We start from the raw sequence: 19,209 nt of genomic DNA on the forward strand, positions 1-19,209 counted from the left end.
TATTTTTAGGGTGATAAGTTTGCCCTTCACAAGTACCATTTCCTGTGCCACCTTAATGCCCTTTCTGTTGCTAATTTCTACTGTTTATTTCCAACCTATTCTTTGATCTTGTCCCACTAATTCTTCCTTTTCCCCAAAGCTCTAGAAAATCCAAGTTTTGATCCGCACGCTCAGTGAGAGTGCACTCATTTCCATGGTATTGTTCATAAATAAAAAGATAAACAATGCAGAGCCCAAGGCTGATTCCTATTGGCCAGCAGGTCTGTCTCTCCTGGTTGACTTGGGCTACTGAACTGATCCTGTTAGGCCAGTACACACCCACTGTGTCAGTTCATGTGAAATAATACACTACGACAGACAGGAGAGCTTGGCTAGAATCAAACGATTCTGTCCATCTATAGACTTTGGGAACATTTGTAAAATTTTGTTAATTTTTACTTTAGATGTAAACTGTTTTGAGATAAGAACACAAGCTTTAATAACTTTTCACCTTGATTAAGATGACTTAAATGTTGCATCATACTACAGCACTCCAATAAAACTGTTCTCTTTATGACAGAATGACAATCATAATGTGGCTTGAGGGATTATGAATGGGGTATTGCATCACTTTAGCTCCCTTTTGTTCTTCAGTCAATGAAACACATACACTAAAACCAAATATACATATTTTTCATATATATATATATATATAGCACTGTTCATACCACTTTGAAGAATATATGCCATTTCCTAAATTACAGTCTACATTCCTAAAAGCAAACAAAGCAAAAAATTGTACACAATTCTTCAGTGCAAAGTCTTTGAAGACAAACTCTTTCAGAAATATGGTACTCTACATTTAGATAGCTTCTATTATCTACAGTCATACAAGATCCACCTATAGGGAAGGAAGGAACGAATTCACAATAGTGGCAATACAATAATTTGAAAATTATATTTTGATTATATGGGTTCAATCAAATTTTAGCTGATAGCTGCAACAAACCAAACTACGATTTAATAAATGTCCTAATCAGTTCAAATCTTATGTTATTATTATTTTCTTTTAGGAAACAAATTCTCTAATGCCAGTTAGAGAAAAAGTTATCTCCCATAGATACTTTTTTGAGTATGATTGCACTCAAGGCCTTGTTATCATTACCTCATGTACCTACACCACATGTGTTTAAGTATTATGTAGCTATATATGACACGATACACTTTAAAAGTAAACAGACCTTCTCCATTGTCTTTTTTAGAAGACTGAAAAATCAACCCAATACACCTTCCAATTTTTTTTTCTGCATTAGAAGAGATAGACTAACCTTGTCATCAGAAATTCCACAGAAGCCAGCAAGATGTTAAGATAAACTGGGCTTTAGTTTTAAAATGTAGTTTTAGTGTTTCACAACACCTAAAATCTGAGTGTTTTATTTCTTAGTAAAATTAGTATTACTTTACCTGATAAAGGAATAAATCTACTTGTAAAAATGTAATTCAACAGTTAGACTTTTCAACAAATTCACAGCTTTTTTCAGTTCAGATTTTTTTTTTCTTTGCTTAAAGGCTGTGATAACTGACACTAAATTCTAACATGAAGATCCTTAAGTACAGTTACATTGAGCTGCTTTTATTAAGATTTTTTATTTACATTCATAAGATTTTAAAGTCAGCAAACCTATTTAATACAGAGGGGAAGCACCTATATAGTTTGGGAGATTTTCCTTAACTGTCTGAAAATGAACTGCTTATATTATATTCAATGCAGAAACACGGTTTCGAGTCATACCATACCCTGAGAAGGCACTGAGACATTCGACAAGAACAAAGCCACTAGGAGTATTGCCACTATTGTTTCATGTTCAGTAAACATTGGAATTTTAAATACGTACAATAAATTTCCACGGCACCAAGAGCACCTGAACCACTATTTAATGGTTCAGAAGAACTGGAAATCACATATAATAGTATCACATATGTTCTAAGCTAGAGATGCTAAATATCTTATTTCAAATACTCTAATTTGTAAGTTAATACCTGTGATGTAACAATGATACTTTTCCATAATATTCTGAGAGCAGTGTTGTTTTCCTCCCAGTTTTATGGATTAACTTCCTTAACTAACTCTACAATTATATAACATTTATCTGCCTTTTTAAAAAACCATGCTATACACAATTACAAGAATACGGAACTAAGCTTATGCACACTTTAATAAGGAACCTCACTTTTGCACTGTTTTGTTTCTGTTCAAGGAAGAATGACTTTACTATAACACTTTTAATGTAATGACTTTTTTCAAGATGACAAAAAAAATTGAAGCATCTCTCTCCAGACCATTTCATTTCAAATTTATAGTTTGTTTAGTCAGACAACTAAAAAGAAAGAAAATGAAAGGAAAAAGATACTTGGCCAGATGAGACAGAGAGAATGCTAACACAAGGTCAACATGGCATTGTTGGTTGTCCTGTTCCATATGCCAGCACAAAGAATGATGTACTGGTGTCCGCTAAGCAGAACGCCAAGTCAGTCCATTTTTACTGGGCTCAAGAAAATTCTCAATCAAAGCTTCAATGAGTTTCTTCAATTCCTCTTCTAATACAGCAGTGTCACTGAGGAAAAAGATGAAGAGTTTTGAAATTCTTAATTTTCATAGCCTTAAAATTTATTTAAATTTTTATAATTTTTTAAGGGGGCATATACCTGATGGAATGATTAAACAATGGGTAAACAAAAGAGAAATTCACTCCCTTAAAACAAAAAAAGACCAAAGGGGGGTTAAATGACACACAAAGATAACATCAATATCATAAACGGAAGTTGAACGGCATTAAAAGGATATGGATAAGTTCTAGTAGTATATCTAAGATTTCTCCTGGGTCAGGTGATTTAATGGCTAAGAACACCAATACCAGGTATTAAGAGAAAATGGCTTCCTGAAATACTTTGAAGAATACCCTGTACAGATATTACAGGACAAGACAGCATACTTTTCAGGTAGCAGAGGGAAGTGTGACTAAAAGAATGAGACGTTTAAAAAGTTAAGGTACACTGACAAGTATGCCCTTCAAAGTCATCACCTGAAGAACTGCTGTTTGCCCAAAACATTTCTAGGAAAGCATCTTTTAAGCTGCTTTCACAGTCATTTTACTACCCAACAAATCAGTTTTTATTACTTTAATAATCATGCTTCATTTTTAACCAAATACAGCATTACCCAATTTGGTTTACTTTAAACTCTGCTCTTCCCACCCCCTCCCCTGGCCACCCGGCCGCCATGCAAAGATTTAGGGAAATACAAAATAATGTACATTGGGTTCTGAAGGCAATTCCAAAACATCTTCCCAAAAACATATTGATCAATGACAACATTATAGGAGACACGACTTTCAATAAGTTTAAATGTTTATTAAAGTCAAGTTAATTTAATCACCATTCATACTCTTAAAAGGAAATAAACTGGGCAGATTGTGTCAAATCACATTAGATGTAGAAAATGAAAATTTGGCAATAAACAAATTATTTGTTGATCATTTATGTTCATCACATAATAGTTAAAGCTCAGAGAGCTTTCTCAGAAAAACAAATTCACTAAACTTTTAAAATTTAATTCCCAAATAATACAGCTGCCTTGGAAAATGGTCCAGCGGTTCCTCAAAAGGTTAAACATACAACTACCATGTGACCAAGTAATTCTGCCCCTAGATACATATATAAACAAAAACTTGTACACAAATGTTTATAACACCATTATTCATAATAGCCAAAATGTCTATCACCAGATAAATGGATTAAAAATGTGGAATATCGATACAATGGAATATTATGGGGCCGTGACAATTTTTTTTTAAAAAGAAATAAAGTACTGATTCATACTACAACATGGATGAACCTTGAAAACACTGCGCTAAGTAAAAGATGCCAGTCACAAAGGGCCACATGTTGTATGATTGCATTTATATGAACTGTTCAGAATAAGGAGCAAATCTATGACAGACAGTAGATTGGTGGTTGCCTGGCCTGGGAGGGAGGGGAATGGGAAGTGACTGCTAATGGGTACAGGGTTTCCTTTACAGGGGATGAAAATGTTCTAAAAGTGATTGTAGTGATTGCATGACTCTGAATCCACTAAAAACCATTGAATTGTACACTATACTTGGGTGAATTGCATGGTATGTGAATTATATGTCCAAGTTCATATATATATTTTAAGTCAATGCTCACCTCTGGTCAGGTGATGCACACATCTCTGCATAATACTTTATCTTTGGTTCTGTCCCGCTTGTCCGAAGAGTAGCAACACAGCCATTTTGAAAACTAAATGTAATCATTTGGCTGTTTTTACTCACAGGCAGCACCTATGCACAATTGTAACAACACTTTAATTATACATGGTAACTGTTTTCATTTTTAAGAGTTGTAAAATACATTCCACTTACATGAGGTACCTAAATTAGTCAAATTTATAGAAATAGAAAGCAGAAGGGTCGTTGCCAAGGGCGGGCAGAAGGGACACATGGGGCGTTGTTTCACAGTACAGACTTTCAGTGTAGTGAAGTGAAAACGTTCTGGAAGTCTGCTGCACAACAGGGTGACAATAGTTAACACCACCCAACTGTAGGCTTAAAAATGGGTAAGATGGTAAATGTCATGTTTTACGTTTTTTACCACAAAAATAAATATTTTTAAAAGAATTATAAAATACAAAAGATTACATACATAATAATTCATAAAGATACCATTTACTTAACATTTATAATAATACAGGCATTGGGTTATATACCTTCCACACATGATCTCTGGGCCTCAACAATAATCCTGCAAGGTAAATATTACTGCCAATGTATGGACAAGGCTCAAGAGAGTAATCAACCTGCTCAAGGTCATCAGCTAAGTGGCAGAGCAGGAAGTTGAAGGCAGGTGTATCTGTATCAAAGTCCATTCTGCCTTTACATTGCAAAGTGCTTTACAATCCTAAAGCGCTGTCACAGTTTACCAATAGTCTCCAAAGGGCAGTGCACATATCCTAGAGGATAGGCAAAATATCCCCTGGGGTACAAAAGAATTTTTATATCTTTTACCTAAAAATTAAAAAGGAAAAAAAGAAAGAAATGACGCTTTCCTGACACTAAATGTATGGATTAACACTGCTGCTCTTCCTAGACCACAGATCAGTCTGTGAAGGCATCTCGAGGGAACTGTGGGGGTTGTAGTAGGACAGAGGGGTTGACAGTGGTGCCTTCCCTCAGGTGACCCGAACCTGGTCCTCTTCTTGAGACCCGTCACTTGGCCAGTGGTACTATCATACACTAGTTGCTTAAGACAGAGATATTCCTTCCCTCTTTTCACTCACAGACCATCAACGAGCAAGTCCCATCTCTTCTATCCTTTATTTAAATTAAATCAACTATGTCCAATTCTCTCCATCAATACTGCTTCTACTATACTAAGTTCAGGCTCCCAGCATCTCTTCTCGATTACGACCACAGCATACTCACTGAGCTTCCTGCAAGGAAGTTCGCCATTCTAACCACTCACCAGATGTGGCAGCCTTCCACGTACTCTGCACTACATTGGCAGAGAACCACTTGTCGTTTTTTGAAGGAAAACATGCCTTCTCACCTTCAGACCCTGCATCTGCTACGTCGTTTGCCTGAAACACCCTCAGTTCCTCCTACATCTGGATAATTCCTACTCATCCTCTAGAACTCAGCTCACGAAAGTCCTCTAGAAAGTCTTCCATGAGCCACTCAAATCTGAGTAAAGGTCCTTCCTATGCTCTTCCATGGGACCCTATGCACCCTCTGGTAGCACTCCTCATTTGCTAACGTAATCACTGTTTACTTGCCCATTTCCCCCCTGGACTCTCGAGTGTAGAAACAGTACCTTTGGCACTGCTGTATCCCCAGTGCCTGTGCCTATAGCACAGAAGGGTTTGGATAAACGCCTGCTGAGCACACAGATGAATGTCAATCTGCAGTGTGAATAACTCAAGATGTCTTTGACACTTACTATGTGACCCTAAGGGGTTAACTACATCTATCCAACCTGCGTTACAAAACTGTGTACTCATCAATGGGGAACAGGTAGAAAAGCACTTTGAATAACAAATGTAAAATTTAAAGGGAGTTACAGAGGAAGAAAACCATAACACCAAGAACTACTCTAAGCACAGCAACATTAAAAAGTAACAAGAAGCAAAACAATTGGTTCTTCTCTTCAAGCAGTTTATAAAGACAGAAAAATAGATACACACATAGGTGCACCTACACAGAATACCAGGAACTGGGAACCAGTATTTTGTTGACTGGATGAATATACACAAAGGGAATGTGGGTAGTATTCTACACAAGAGACTGCAGATTCCTCAAAATATATTACACCCCTAGAATCCTGAGACAGCATCAGAACATGACAACATCATTAAATGAAAATCTAGGCTAATAATAATAACCATAACAATAACCAAATATGATCAGCAATCTGTGGCGTTGAAATATTTGTTGAGCGCCTACCGTGTAGGCAGGAGCTTTGAAAGGCAAAAAGGAACTTTACAAATGGATCTGCCATGTAAAACACAATGATAACATAAGATAGAAAGTGATGAATGACAGGAGGAAGGCACAATACATAATGAATATATAACCTCAGGAGAAAGATATCTGATTGTGGGACCTGGAAGTTATAGGGAGGAGGTGACCTTTGCCTTATGTCTTGAAAAATGGGTAATGGGTGGACCTGCAACCGCAGGAAGAAAGGCAAACTGGGGAAACAGCTTGAGCAAAACTAGAGAAAACTTTTTTAAATGTACGTAGATAAGAAACTATAACTTGTTCTATTTGGCTGGAGGTGTAGGGAATAAAGTTGACAAAGGGAGATTACAACTGGGAAGATGTGTAGCTTTTAAATTATAGACATTAGTTTCAACGTTATTTGTTTAGCATCATCACACATTCTCCTTCCCCCCTTCCCTTTCTCTTTGTTTCTCTCATTCTCGCTCACCTCCCCACCCCCACAGGGTAGCAAACACTTGAGGATAATCAGGACATAATTAGAAGCAAAGAGCCAGTTAGTGGACTTAAATTGCTCTGGCGAAAAACAATGGATCCTAGTTTCAATAAACTCACAGGCTTGAACTTCCGCTATTTTACTACAGTATGAAGTATTACAGATTATTAAAAACTTAAAAAAAAAGGTACTTACAGATTTCTTATTAGGCTGGCTGCTGTCATATCCTGTGGTAACATCTCGTATATGCAATATAGCAAAGGTCCCACAAAATTTTGGATATTCTTTTGGAGAATCAAAATTGCGAAGCCTTTCAAATATACTTTTGATGGTCGTTGGATCATAACACAAGAAATATGAAGTCTTTGAAATATGATAACCATATCTGCACAAAGATTTAAAGTGTTAAAATAAGATTTCAGATACTTCTTTAGAAAAGTGTTTATTAAAGATAAGCCGAATTATACTACTATGTAGAAAGTGGCAGTCCTTCATTTAGACAATTTTAGTACTTTCTAGAAAGAACTGAAAACAAATTTAGAAAGCTAAAAGTAGGACAAAAAAATTAAAAATTTAGCATGTGAAATTCCTAACAGTAGGACTTACTTTTCATAAACCTTAATCAGTTGCTGTTTCAATGTTATATTCATTGTGTCCAAGTAGGATGCCATCTCAGCAACAACCACGGCTGCACTCACCCCATCTTTATCCAAAACAGAAGTCCCACACAGAAAACCTGAGAATTCAAAAACACCTTTAAAACTGAGAAAAACTTAAGCCTGTAATAATATCAATGGTCTTTCCAAAAGGACCAATGAATTTAAAAGCCTAGTAATAGATGAAACCCATTGATACCAAAGGTATTTAGGGGAGCTTTAAAGGCCTTTTTTTTTTCTAATGAGAAATACATCCACATATTTCTTGAGTTGTGGTTTTTCCACAACTCAAAACACAAAGCCAGAAGACAAAAATTCCTCTCTATAGAATTACTGCATTAAAAAAAAATTGCTCTCATTGAAATTTCAAAGATTTTAATATTTACTACATACCAATAGACTCTTCAAATGCAAAAAGGACTTCTTTCCCATTTTCCAGGAGGTCTTTTATCCTACTTCCAATCCATTTAAAACCTGGTAATGTTTCCTGAAATGCAAAGGAGGCCACTCTAGTTAAGTGACTCTCTCATAAACACATATTAGAGAAAAGCCTATCACTACACGCACTACTTAATACTCTCAGTGATCTTCTGTTACAGTTTCTGGTCCATAAGATTCATCTAGTGGCAAACATAAAGTCATAAAGTGCATAGATACATATACTGCCACGGTGGATGACCTACTATTTACCAAGCACAGTAATAGGTGATTTACACCAAGTGGTGCTGCATATAGTCACAATGTAACATAACACACACACATATTACGATCATCTACTATTTATCACATACTGTAACAAGTGCTTTACATCATTTTTTTTAATGCTCACAAAAACTCTGTTGCTGAAACAGGCTCAGAGGTTCAGTGAATTTACCCAAGAATATGCGGCATTTGAGATGAAGGCAGGGCTCAATTACACTGCTTCTAAGGAACCGCCCTTTAAGCTGTATCATACGCACTAAGAGTACCTATGAAGGTTGTGATTTAGTATCCTCGAGTAATCAAAGGCCACGAGCTTTTTAACGCTGCATTTTCAACATTATCCAAGCATATGCTTAAACCAAGTGTTCCTTACCATACATAACATCAAGTCCTTCTTTGCTAATTAGATTTAAGGACTTTTCACCTGATGAGCTATTGTTCACTTTATAGACATGAACCATTTTAGTCAACAGAAAGAGCTTGTGATACACACTGACTCTAGAGCTCACCATTACTAACTTGAGATTCCTAATTCATTTCTCTACCTCCTCACTGGATAAAATAAAACAAAAGCCAAAACCATCTGCTGCCCCCATGTCCAACAATAAAAACAAGGAAGCAAATTTATAATATTGGTGTTTAGAATCGTTTCTTTTCTCTTTTGTACTCATTACATGTTTTTCTTACCATAGATATAAATGAGAAAAATATTAACATTACTGTAATTCAGAATCTTAGGCTTGACTACATTTTCAATTTCTTCTATTTTGATATTTGTATTTTAGAAAGCCTGAGATTGAAAGTTCTATTTCATTAAGACAGCTACAATTTTCTTTTATTTAGCCAATTAGTGTTAAGACCTGTAGCTTGACTGTGGCTCAAGAAAAATGCCCAGAGGTGACATTTTCACTGATATCTGGCAAAAGGCAGAGGAAAAACAACTTCATTGTATCAGTCCAAGTAGCTGTAAAAATGGTCAGCTTAACAGCCTGAGGCTCACAGAGGTTAACGATTTGTGCTGAGAAAGAGGCATTATTTGTTTTTTGGATGCAGAATCATTGGGTCTCAATTTGCAACTTAGAAGACTACTTAAAGTTTCTTAAGACTGTACTTGAAGAGCCTAAATAGGTGGTCGATGACAACTACAATTTTTTTGGAGTGGATTTTCTGTTACTTATGAGATCACCAGGAGCCAGATTTTCTCAGTATGAAAACCAGATACTGTTGTATGGAATAATAAGCATTAATGCAATTTTAAAGAACATCTTATCTTAGTTTCAGAAATTTACACCCTGGATGAATTTGGCTCAAGTGTCTAACCTATGAAAAAGATGAAGTAAGTGTTAATTGGAAAAAGAGTGGGAATTATAAATGAAATCAATAAAAGTCAGTTTTGGAGGGGAGATGACTTTAATTTATAGAAACAGGTTTAGAAAAGTAGCACACAAATAATATCTATTCTTACTTCAAAATGAAATCCTTCTTTAAGTGCAATTGCCTTCAAAATTTTGGAAGAGACTGTGGTGGCTAACATATAAATGTTCTTCACATCAGCATTTCTTGATTTACTTTTCTTCCAGCAATCAAACATCCACCACCCAAACAGAGCTGCCAACTCATTCCCGGTGAAAACTTTCCAATGACCACTGCAGAGAGAATGAAGATGCAAGTCATTGTAACTTCTCATCAAAGCTTCTTGACCCTAAGACCTATAATTACCATCTTTCACATAGGAAAACCCAAAAATTACTGTATGAGATTTCTGAAAAAACATTTACTACTACTTTTCTAACTGATCAGGGGTAAGCTTAGGGTAGGAATAGTAGCAATGCCTTTGGAAAAATTATTACATTGTTACTTTTATTCTCCTACTTAATGAGGAAAATAGTTAATAATATGATGTCCTTTCTATGTGAGGACATCTGTCACAACTTCATCATGGCGAAACTACATAGCTACTGAAAGAACCAAGATTAGGAAATGATTACATTGATAAAGAAATCTGTTGGGATAGTATGCCATTTTTAAATTTAATATTTTAAACAATATTTAAGGACAGGGAAAGATGCTCACAGTACAATAGTAAGTGGAAAATAATCAAGATATAAAATTATATAGAGTATGATGACAATTTTATAAAGACAAATATATCTTAAATATCTGAGTAGAAAAAATATAGAATGGAAATGTTATATTAACCTAGGGGGTTTTCTCTGGGTTTACAGGAGATTTATTTTCTTATTTTTTTAAAATTATTTCCAATGAGCCTGTAAGACTTAAAATCAAAAATTGTTTTTCAAAGTTTAAGCTTTTAATCAAATAACTGATTAAATAACAGGTTCTACTGACTTCTCCTGAAGCTCTGCCACGGCCAGTCGGTCTGCATCAGGATCTGTGGCTAGCACTACCCGGGCATTTTCTTTCTCTGCCAGTCTCAAAGAAAGTTCCTGAAAGAGTGAGCCAAAGAGCTGAATTGTATTGAAGACATTAAATTCAGTGTTAGCATTCCTAAGTGTAGGTACAATGTCAGTAATATGAATTTTAGAAGAAATATAGTTCAGCTGAATTTAAAATAAGCCTAGAGGTAGAGATAGCTACCACAGAGATTTCAATTGAAACAGAACATATGGCTCCAATATAATTTGAAAGATGTAAACTAAAGTGGTTTTTTCTTTTGTAAGTAATCTTTGAATTGTTAGGAGTTCTATCTATTTGATGAAGTTTAATACATTAATAATAATTTAAATATAGGAAAAAAAATACCAGCACAGATTCTCCTTCTTCAGGATTTGGGCATTTAACGGTAGAAAAGTCTGGATCGGGATCTTTTTGTTCTGGTACCGGAATCGGAGGCTTAAAACCAAACACTTGAAAAGCCAACTGCACATAGTCATGTCCGACCCCATGAAAAGATGTATGTACAAATTTCAGGGTGGTCTTTGAGTTTAATTCCCTGTAAAGGAAATCACCATTCAATCAATCATAAAACTCGTTACTTGTGTGTAATATAATTAAAATAAGCTAGAGAAAAAGTTAAAATCTATTTTGTAGGATAGGGAAAATATACTCAGCAAGCCAGGATGCTATCTAGCAACAGTGTTAGCTACTTATGAAATAGTTATGGAACTATGGAACTAGAAAAGGAAAAACAAAATTTTAGAGAAAATTTCCTGATTTTATATAGAGGGAATACATATATTTAGCTATCCATTTTTTTATACAGCTTTATTGAGAGGTAATTAATATACTATACAATTCATGCATTGAAAGTATACAATTCAATGGCTTTCATTATATTCAGAGTTTTTCTACCATTATGATAATCAATTTTGGACGTTCTCATTACCCCAAAAAAGAAACTCCATAACCATAGCTGCCACTCCCCAACCCTCCCATTCCTCCCAGCCACAGGCAACCACTAATATACTTTCTGTCTGTTTCTGTCTCTATAGTTTTGCCTACTCTGGACATTTCAATTTATACATGGACTCATACCGTATGTGGTCCTTTGTGACTGGTTTCTTTCACTTAGAATAATGTTTTCAAGGTTTACCCATGTTCTAGTATGCATCAATATTTCATTTCTTTTTACTGCTGAATAATAGTCCATTGTATAGATATATCACATCTTATTTATCCATTCATCAGTGGATGGAGGTTTGGATTATTTCCCATTTTTGACTACTATGAATTGTTCTTTTTAGCTATAATTTTAATATAATAAACAGCCAATACATTTTTATCCCTTTTTCTCTCCCTTATTTGTTCATCTTATTCTTAGGTAACATTATCCTATATTCCGACTTGGATACCTGTAAAAACAGATCTTTTTCAGATCTTCCATGTATCTCCTGCAAATGTCCTGCAGAGGATCTCTCTTCAGTGGGCTGGTATCCACTAAATTATCATTCCAGGAACCATTCCAGGGTTCCACACATTCTTCTATACATTTCAGAATTTCTTTATCATGAGGAGATGTGATTTGAGCACCTGTTTCCCAATAAACCTGGAGAATAGATTATATAACAGTTATATAACAGTTATAAATACTTGAAATATTGGCTATATATATTTTTTAGCTACAGTAGAGATATTTGACTTTATAAAGAAGCATACCAAATTAATCAAGTAGAAAATGTCAACATGGGACTAACTTAATAAATACCAAAGGATATTGATGGTAATGATTCCAAAATGATCATGTATTGTTTGCTCTTTTAGACAATACAAGAAATCAGGGTATCATTATGACAACATTATAATATGTATATACCATAGTATCCAATCACATTCTTATATAACTATATACTAAAGATAATCTAAGCAACCAGGGAATAGCCATAAAACTGGTTATTATGAAATTTTAGCATTATAAAGTGGTTCTGTTATGTGATAAAGAAGAAATTATTTTTCAGTTATAAATTAAAGTAGAATTTATGTCACACCAAATAAAATCTATATCAGGAAATACAATTAATATGTTAATCATCCCATATACATTTTTAGTATATGCATTTTCAGCATTTAATGAAAATACACTTCATTAAGTTGTCAGTTTGTTAAGTAGTTTGATCAATGAGACACTAGAGATAGTTAACAAAAAAAGCAAGAAAACGTATTTCTGTAATTCACAGGATCTCAAAGTTAGAAGGCACTCTGCTTAGAGAATATCTGTACTGACTTCTACCAGGTATATGACATGAATCCCCTCTATTGCATCCTGAACGAAGAAGAATACATTTGAATACGTATTATGTACTAAGCTCTGTGCCCAGCAATATGGTAGACTAGATGACCTGAGAATTCTCACTCTATAAACACCTCAAAATGTGAGATAAAGTAGAAAAAATATTATCTAAAATGAATAGCTTAGTTCACAAGAAGGAAAGGTAAAACTCCAGACAGTGGGGAAAAGGGGAAAGAATTGAAAACCAGAGTGAGAAGGCTGTGGGCTGATACTGTGGCTTCCTGGGGCTTGGAAACCATCCATTTATCTGGTTCTTGAGATGTGGTGCCCATGTGGAAGGCAGGAACCTAGAGCCGAGCTCCCCCTCTCAGTGGAAATACAGAAGAGAAAGTTCTGCCTATTATTATACAAAGATGATGAGGAAGCATGTTTGGTTTTTTCTTGGGTTCCGGGTGACTTAAAAAAATTCAAATCTGACATCTACATTAACATAGAAATTGCTCCCAGTCAGTGAAAATCCTGAGGTTCCTGCATAAATTAAAACAAAAAAATAAATAAAATAAAATAAAAACTGCTGTGAAGATGTTCCCACATTTCAAGCCACAAAAAAGATTCTCCATAGGTGCTGAAAGCTCACCATGAACATTTTTATAAAACATGAGAAAAAAAATCCCGGCCTTTCTCCCTGCCCACTTTTTCTTGCCTTATATGTGGACATGACGCCTAGAGGAACAGCAAACATTGTATGATCACCACACTGGAGGGAAAGGCCAAAAACACTGCAGAGATGCTAGGCCTGGCATCAGTGAGCTACAAAACCACGTCAGCAGCCATCTACCTTTAAACTTCTTGTTATATGAGAAACATTAACTCCTATCAGCTTAAACCACTTTTCTGCGTTTTCTAAACCTACCAGAAAGTATCCCTACCTGACATAGTAACAGAAAAATCCATGCAACAAAATACACCCAGGAATAAACATTAAAAGGAATATGATCTATTTTTAAAAATCTTTAAATATTATTAAAGAAGCTAAAAGAAGTCTTGAAAGAACAGAAAGATACATCATGTTCATGAATAATGAGACTCAATAATGTTAGAAAAATATTGAAACTTGCTGAATTAATCTACAAATGAAATGTGATACCAATATAAATGCCAAAATAACTTTTATTCAAAATGGAAAACAATACCATAAAACCATGCATGGAAAAACATAAATAAAGTAAAAGGGGCAAATGATAATATGGGGCGGGGGGGGGGAGTATTTGCAAAACAAATGAACAAGAGCTACTTTTATATATAAAGAGTTGCCACAAATCAACAAGAAAAAGAGCAACAACCCAGAAGAAAAATGGGCAAAACTCTTGACAGACTTCTTAGGAAGGGGAACACAAACATCTTGCACATGCATGAAAAGATGGTCGACCTCACTAATCAGACAGGTGAAGATTAAACTTAATAACATTTCCACCTATCTGACTGGCAAAGAGCAAAAAGTTTGATAATAATGGAAAGTGTGGATAAAGACCCTCATATAATGCTGGTGAGAGTATCAATTGGTACAACTACCTTGAATAGAGAAAGACAAATTTTCTATCATATTCCCTTTGACTCAGAAGTTTCACTTCTAGAAATTTATCCTATAGAGCAGCAGTGTCATAGAAATATAATGTGAACCACAAATGCAAGCCATTTACATAATTTAAAAATTTCTAGTAGCCACATTTTAACAAATAAAAAGAAATGGCTGAAATTAATTGTAATATACTTTCTACACCCTATATGTCAAAAATATTATCTTTTCAATGTGTAATCAATATAAAAGTACTGAGGTATTTTACATTCTTTTTTTGTACTAAGTCTTCAAAACCTGGTGTGTGTTTTACACTGCAGCACATCTCAATTCAGACTAGTTATATTTTAAGTGTTCAATAGCCATAGGTGGCTAGTGGCTGACATACTGGACAGTGCAGCTGCAGATGATAAGAACAAAAACAACAGCTAACATTTACTGAGCATTTATCAGAGCCAGACACTATACTGGACATTTTATATACATTATCTCCCTTAATCCTTACTCTCACCCTATGGTGTTGGTTCTATTATTATGCTCAGTTTGTAGATGGGGAAACTAATACACAGAGAAATTAAGTAACATGCCTGAGGTCACAAAGCTTCTGAGTTGCAGAGGGAGGTTTCAAACCCAACCCATACTCTTCTGTACTGACTATATAAATCTACTGGCACACGTGAACAAAGATATCTGTAGAACATTCATTGTAGCACTGTTTATAGGTAGCAGAAGTCAGAAACAAATGAAATGTTCATTAACAGAGGATTGGTTAACTAGGATTCAATATAGGTTTTTAAAGATGAATGAGGCAGACATATCTATTTATTGATCAATGGAGAGAATGTTTCATCTCCAAGACTGTTTCATACTGTTGTGTGAAAAAGGCAACGTACAGAACACTGTATATAGTCTCCTACCATTTATGGAAAAAAAAAAGAGGGAGTGACAAATATACCGGGGGTGCCAAAAAAATGTATACACGTGGACACTTTGGTCAACGTTGCTCAAGCAGTAGTTCTCTGTAATCAGAAGTGTCTGGACGCTGATGGTAACCACTTTCAGCACCTCTTGTAATTGCAGAAATCAAATGTGACTTGTATTCATCTTTTGTTATCGGTATATATTGAGTATTACAATTTTAATACAGTTTTCCTTTCTTAAAATGTGTATACATTTTTTGGCACTCTCTGTATATATATGATTACACATGCATAGACTATCTCTAGAAGGAAACTAAAACTGGAAAGAATATTTGCTTTTGAAAGGGGCATTAGGGGAAAGGGATAGGCAAGATACCTTTTACTGTTTAATATTTTAGGCTTTTTAACTTTTATACTTTTTACCTTGTGCTTATATTTCAAGAAAAAGAAATCTTTGAGGGTCTGCTATGTGACAAATATGTTCAACAGCAATGAATATGAAAACAGACTAAGTCCCTCCACCCATGAGCTTATAGGGAATAGGGGAGGGGAGGGTCAAACAACAGTCAATAAACAAACAAGATAATTCATCATAAAGGAAGCAGATAAATAGAGATAGTGGTAAGTTCTGTGAAGGAAATAAACAAGCCACTTCAGATAAGGTCTCTTCAAGGAAGCAACACCCAGGCAGGAAGCTGAAGGATGAAAATAAGCCAGTTTGCAAGATTTGGGGAAGAGCAATCCAAAGAGAGGAAAAAACAATTACAAAGGCTCAGAGGTGGGAAAGAGCTTGGTATACTGGAGGAATTGGAGGAATAGAAAGGAGTGGCAGATGACTGGAAGGTAGTGAGCACAGGAGAGGAACGATGGTTGAAATGAGCTTGAAGAGGTAGGCAGGAGACAGAAGCCCTGTAAGCCCCAAGGTAAAGAGCTGGGTTTGAATCAAAGAATGAGAAGCCACTGAAGAATTTTAAGCAGGGAAGTAACATGACCTATTTATATTTTCAAAAATCATCTGGCCACTTCGTGGAAAAAGGACTGCAGGGGAGAACAATGGAAGCAGGGAAGAGACCAGCTTGGAGGCGAGGATGGTGTAGTTCAGACAGAAGACAACAATGCTTTGGAATGGTGGAGGTAGAAGATATGGACAGAAGTAAACACATTCAACATATATGTCAGATGTAGAATGTGCAGAATATATTAGTGGATTAAATGTTAGGAATGAAGAAAAAGGAGTAATCAAGAATGATTTTGGTTTTTGGTCGGGGGGGTGGTAGTATCAATTCAGAGATGGGAAAGACTGGGAGGGACACATTTGGGTGTGTACATGGCAGGTTGTGGGGGAATCAAGACCGCTGTTCTAGAGACACTGATTTTGAGATGTCTGCTAGAAGTCCCAGTGGATATCATGTAAGCAACTGGATACAGAAACCTGATGCTCAGAGGAGATTTCGGTTCTTGGCTCTCTTGACAATTAACCTTTCCCTCCTTGCAATTCTTTTATCCCTTTGTTTTTATGACACTAGTCTCTTCTTGTCTTTTTCCTATCTCCAGCACTTCTTCTTTCTCCATTCCCTTAAAGTTGATATTCTGTAGGGACCCCGTTTGGACCTGTTTTTCTATTATATACTGTCTCTGGGCTGCTCATGCAAGTAAAGGGCCTCCAGATACTCTCAAATACTCTAATATGTACGAGTATGGTGACCACAAAACCTATAACATCAGCCCAGCTTTCTCCCCTGAGCAGAAGATCTACAGATCCAACTGCCTGCAGGATGTCGCCACCCGGTTGACTCACAAACATCTCAAGCTTAGCATGTCCAAGACTGAATTAATCTTGCTTCTTCCCTGCCTTTGTGAATGGTAACACTACCCACTTAGCTGGCCAGAGCCAAAATCTTAGATTAGTACTAAATCTTATCTTCCCCACCAGAACAGAACTCAGTGTGTCTGGAGACCTCCCACACAAGAAGGAAAACAAATATAAGATCATGGACTCATCACTCAGGAGGCCCAGACACTGGTTCAATACTGGGCTGTGTATCTTCTGTTTGCCCCTCCAGAGCCACTCTTCACCCTTCTCCACCCTGCTTCTGCCACAGAGGCTGACACATCAAATGTTCTATGGCCAATGGGAAGCCCTGGCAGGAGGTTGAAGGGAGAGGAGAGTGAGGCCAACGTATCAGTCCTCTGGCTTTCTTCCTGCAAACTCCCATTTCATGCCTCTTGTTCTTGGTACAATATGACTCTGAAATGGTTGAAAGGATGGACTTGGGACAGGCTAGGGATATCAAGGGCAGTAAGACAGACATAAAGAGAACAATGAAGACATTTTTGTAATAGTCCGTTTTGAGAAGTCATTAAGAGCCATCAGTGATACACATTCTTTGAGGGTTGGCCTCAATGGTTTTATCTTTCTCTCCAATGTCTAGCCCTGCTCCTCAATGTAGAATATATACTCAGCATATATTATTTAAATAGAATAAGAGCTATGAAAATAAGCAAAGAGCAGGAGTCTAAGGTTCACCTTGTAGCCATTGTCTTCTTTGCGGTTGTGAGATGCAGTAATCATTACACCTGCCACTGCTTTGAGCTCCTGGACTGCATACGGCTGAAAAAACAATCAACATCATAATTCCATTTTGCTTTCTAGCTACTCATATGTTTGACAGGAGAATACCTTTGATTAAATAACAGGAACAGATGTTAGGATATAAATAGCCTAAAATCTCAAAAATCAACTCCAGGTTCATTGGGTGGGGCTCACTTCTAATTAAAGGTTACTAATAACCATCTAACTAATAGATTAAATGACTTTTCCCCAAATCTCATTTAGCTCAGTATTACAAACATTTCTTAGTATTTTGCTCATTTAACAAATATTTAATGAGCACCTACTACATGCCAGACACTCCACTAGACTCTAGAGATATGAGTGGTGAATATAATCATAAAATATTAGAGCCGGAAGTAAATTTAGAAATCCCCTAATCCATCATATTTTACACTGAGGTTTATCCAACATTATACAATCAGACGGAAGAATATGTAAGGGTAGGATATAGGTCCCTTGCTTTCAGTAACACAACACACTTACTACAAAAGGTGTAGGAACATATCTTGAAAATAGGTACACAGGAACATCTTTGGCCAGTAAGACTGCAGCAGTAAGTTTAGCAAGTCTGAAAAAAAAAAAAAAGAGAGAGAGAAAAAGAGAGATTTCACTTAGTCTTACCATTCTTTTAAAAAAACACACCTTCCACAACATACGTGTTTCATATTACATTTATTCTGAATATATAGTAGCCTAATACAACAAATTCTTATAATCACTCGTTATTTAAGCTTCATGCTCCAACTTAAAAACTTTACACAAATGTTTTAAAAGGAGCTTAGCAATGAAGAGAATTGACATTTTAATTTCTTCTTTTTTTTCCTCATTCATCTTTTGATGGCTCTTTAACTAAGAAATAAAACCCCCCAAAAGCAAAAAGAATGTAAAAAAGTGTTAGGTTGGTGCAAAAGTAATTGCGGTTTAAAGGTTAAAAATAATTGCAAAACCTGCAATTACTTTTGTACTAACCTAATAAGAGACTTTAATAAACACAATAGGCGTAATTACCCCCTAAAAAAAAGTATCAGTATATCATGATTATCTATGTGTATTAGTTTGAAAAT

The 19,209-nt window shown here is 35.7% G+C and overlaps 1 protein-coding gene across 1 annotated transcript in view; it reads right to left on the bottom strand.

The window, feature by feature from the left end:
• Positions 1–665: 665 nt before the first annotated feature.
• The window catches only part of PGM2L1 (phosphoglucomutase 2 like 1), a 43,100-nt gene continuing 24,556 nt past the window's right edge, over positions 666–19,209 (bottom strand). Inside the window, exons 4-14 of the mRNA XM_081061865.1 lie at positions 18,629–18,713; positions 18,059–18,142; positions 12,161–12,354; positions 11,112–11,301; positions 10,698–10,795; positions 9,814–9,994; positions 8,040–8,133; positions 7,597–7,726; positions 7,186–7,375; positions 4,207–4,340; positions 666–2,594 (exon numbers count right to left, since the gene is read on the bottom strand). Coding sequence (XP_080917991.1) covers positions 2,492–2,594; positions 4,207–4,340; positions 7,186–7,375; positions 7,597–7,726; positions 8,040–8,133; positions 9,814–9,994; positions 10,698–10,795; positions 11,112–11,301; positions 12,161–12,354; positions 18,059–18,142; positions 18,629–18,713 — 1,483 coding nt within the window. The 3' untranslated portion in view covers positions 666–2,491. The remainder of the gene's footprint in view (positions 2,595–4,206; positions 4,341–7,185; positions 7,376–7,596; positions 7,727–8,039; positions 8,134–9,813; positions 9,995–10,697; positions 10,796–11,111; positions 11,302–12,160; positions 12,355–18,058; positions 18,143–18,628; positions 18,714–19,209) is intronic.

Source organism: Rhinolophus hipposideros (assembly GCF_964194185.1).
Source record: "Rhinolophus hipposideros genome assembly, chromosome: 10".
Taxonomy (NCBI): Eukaryota; Metazoa; Chordata; class Mammalia; order Chiroptera; family Rhinolophidae; genus Rhinolophus; species Rhinolophus hipposideros.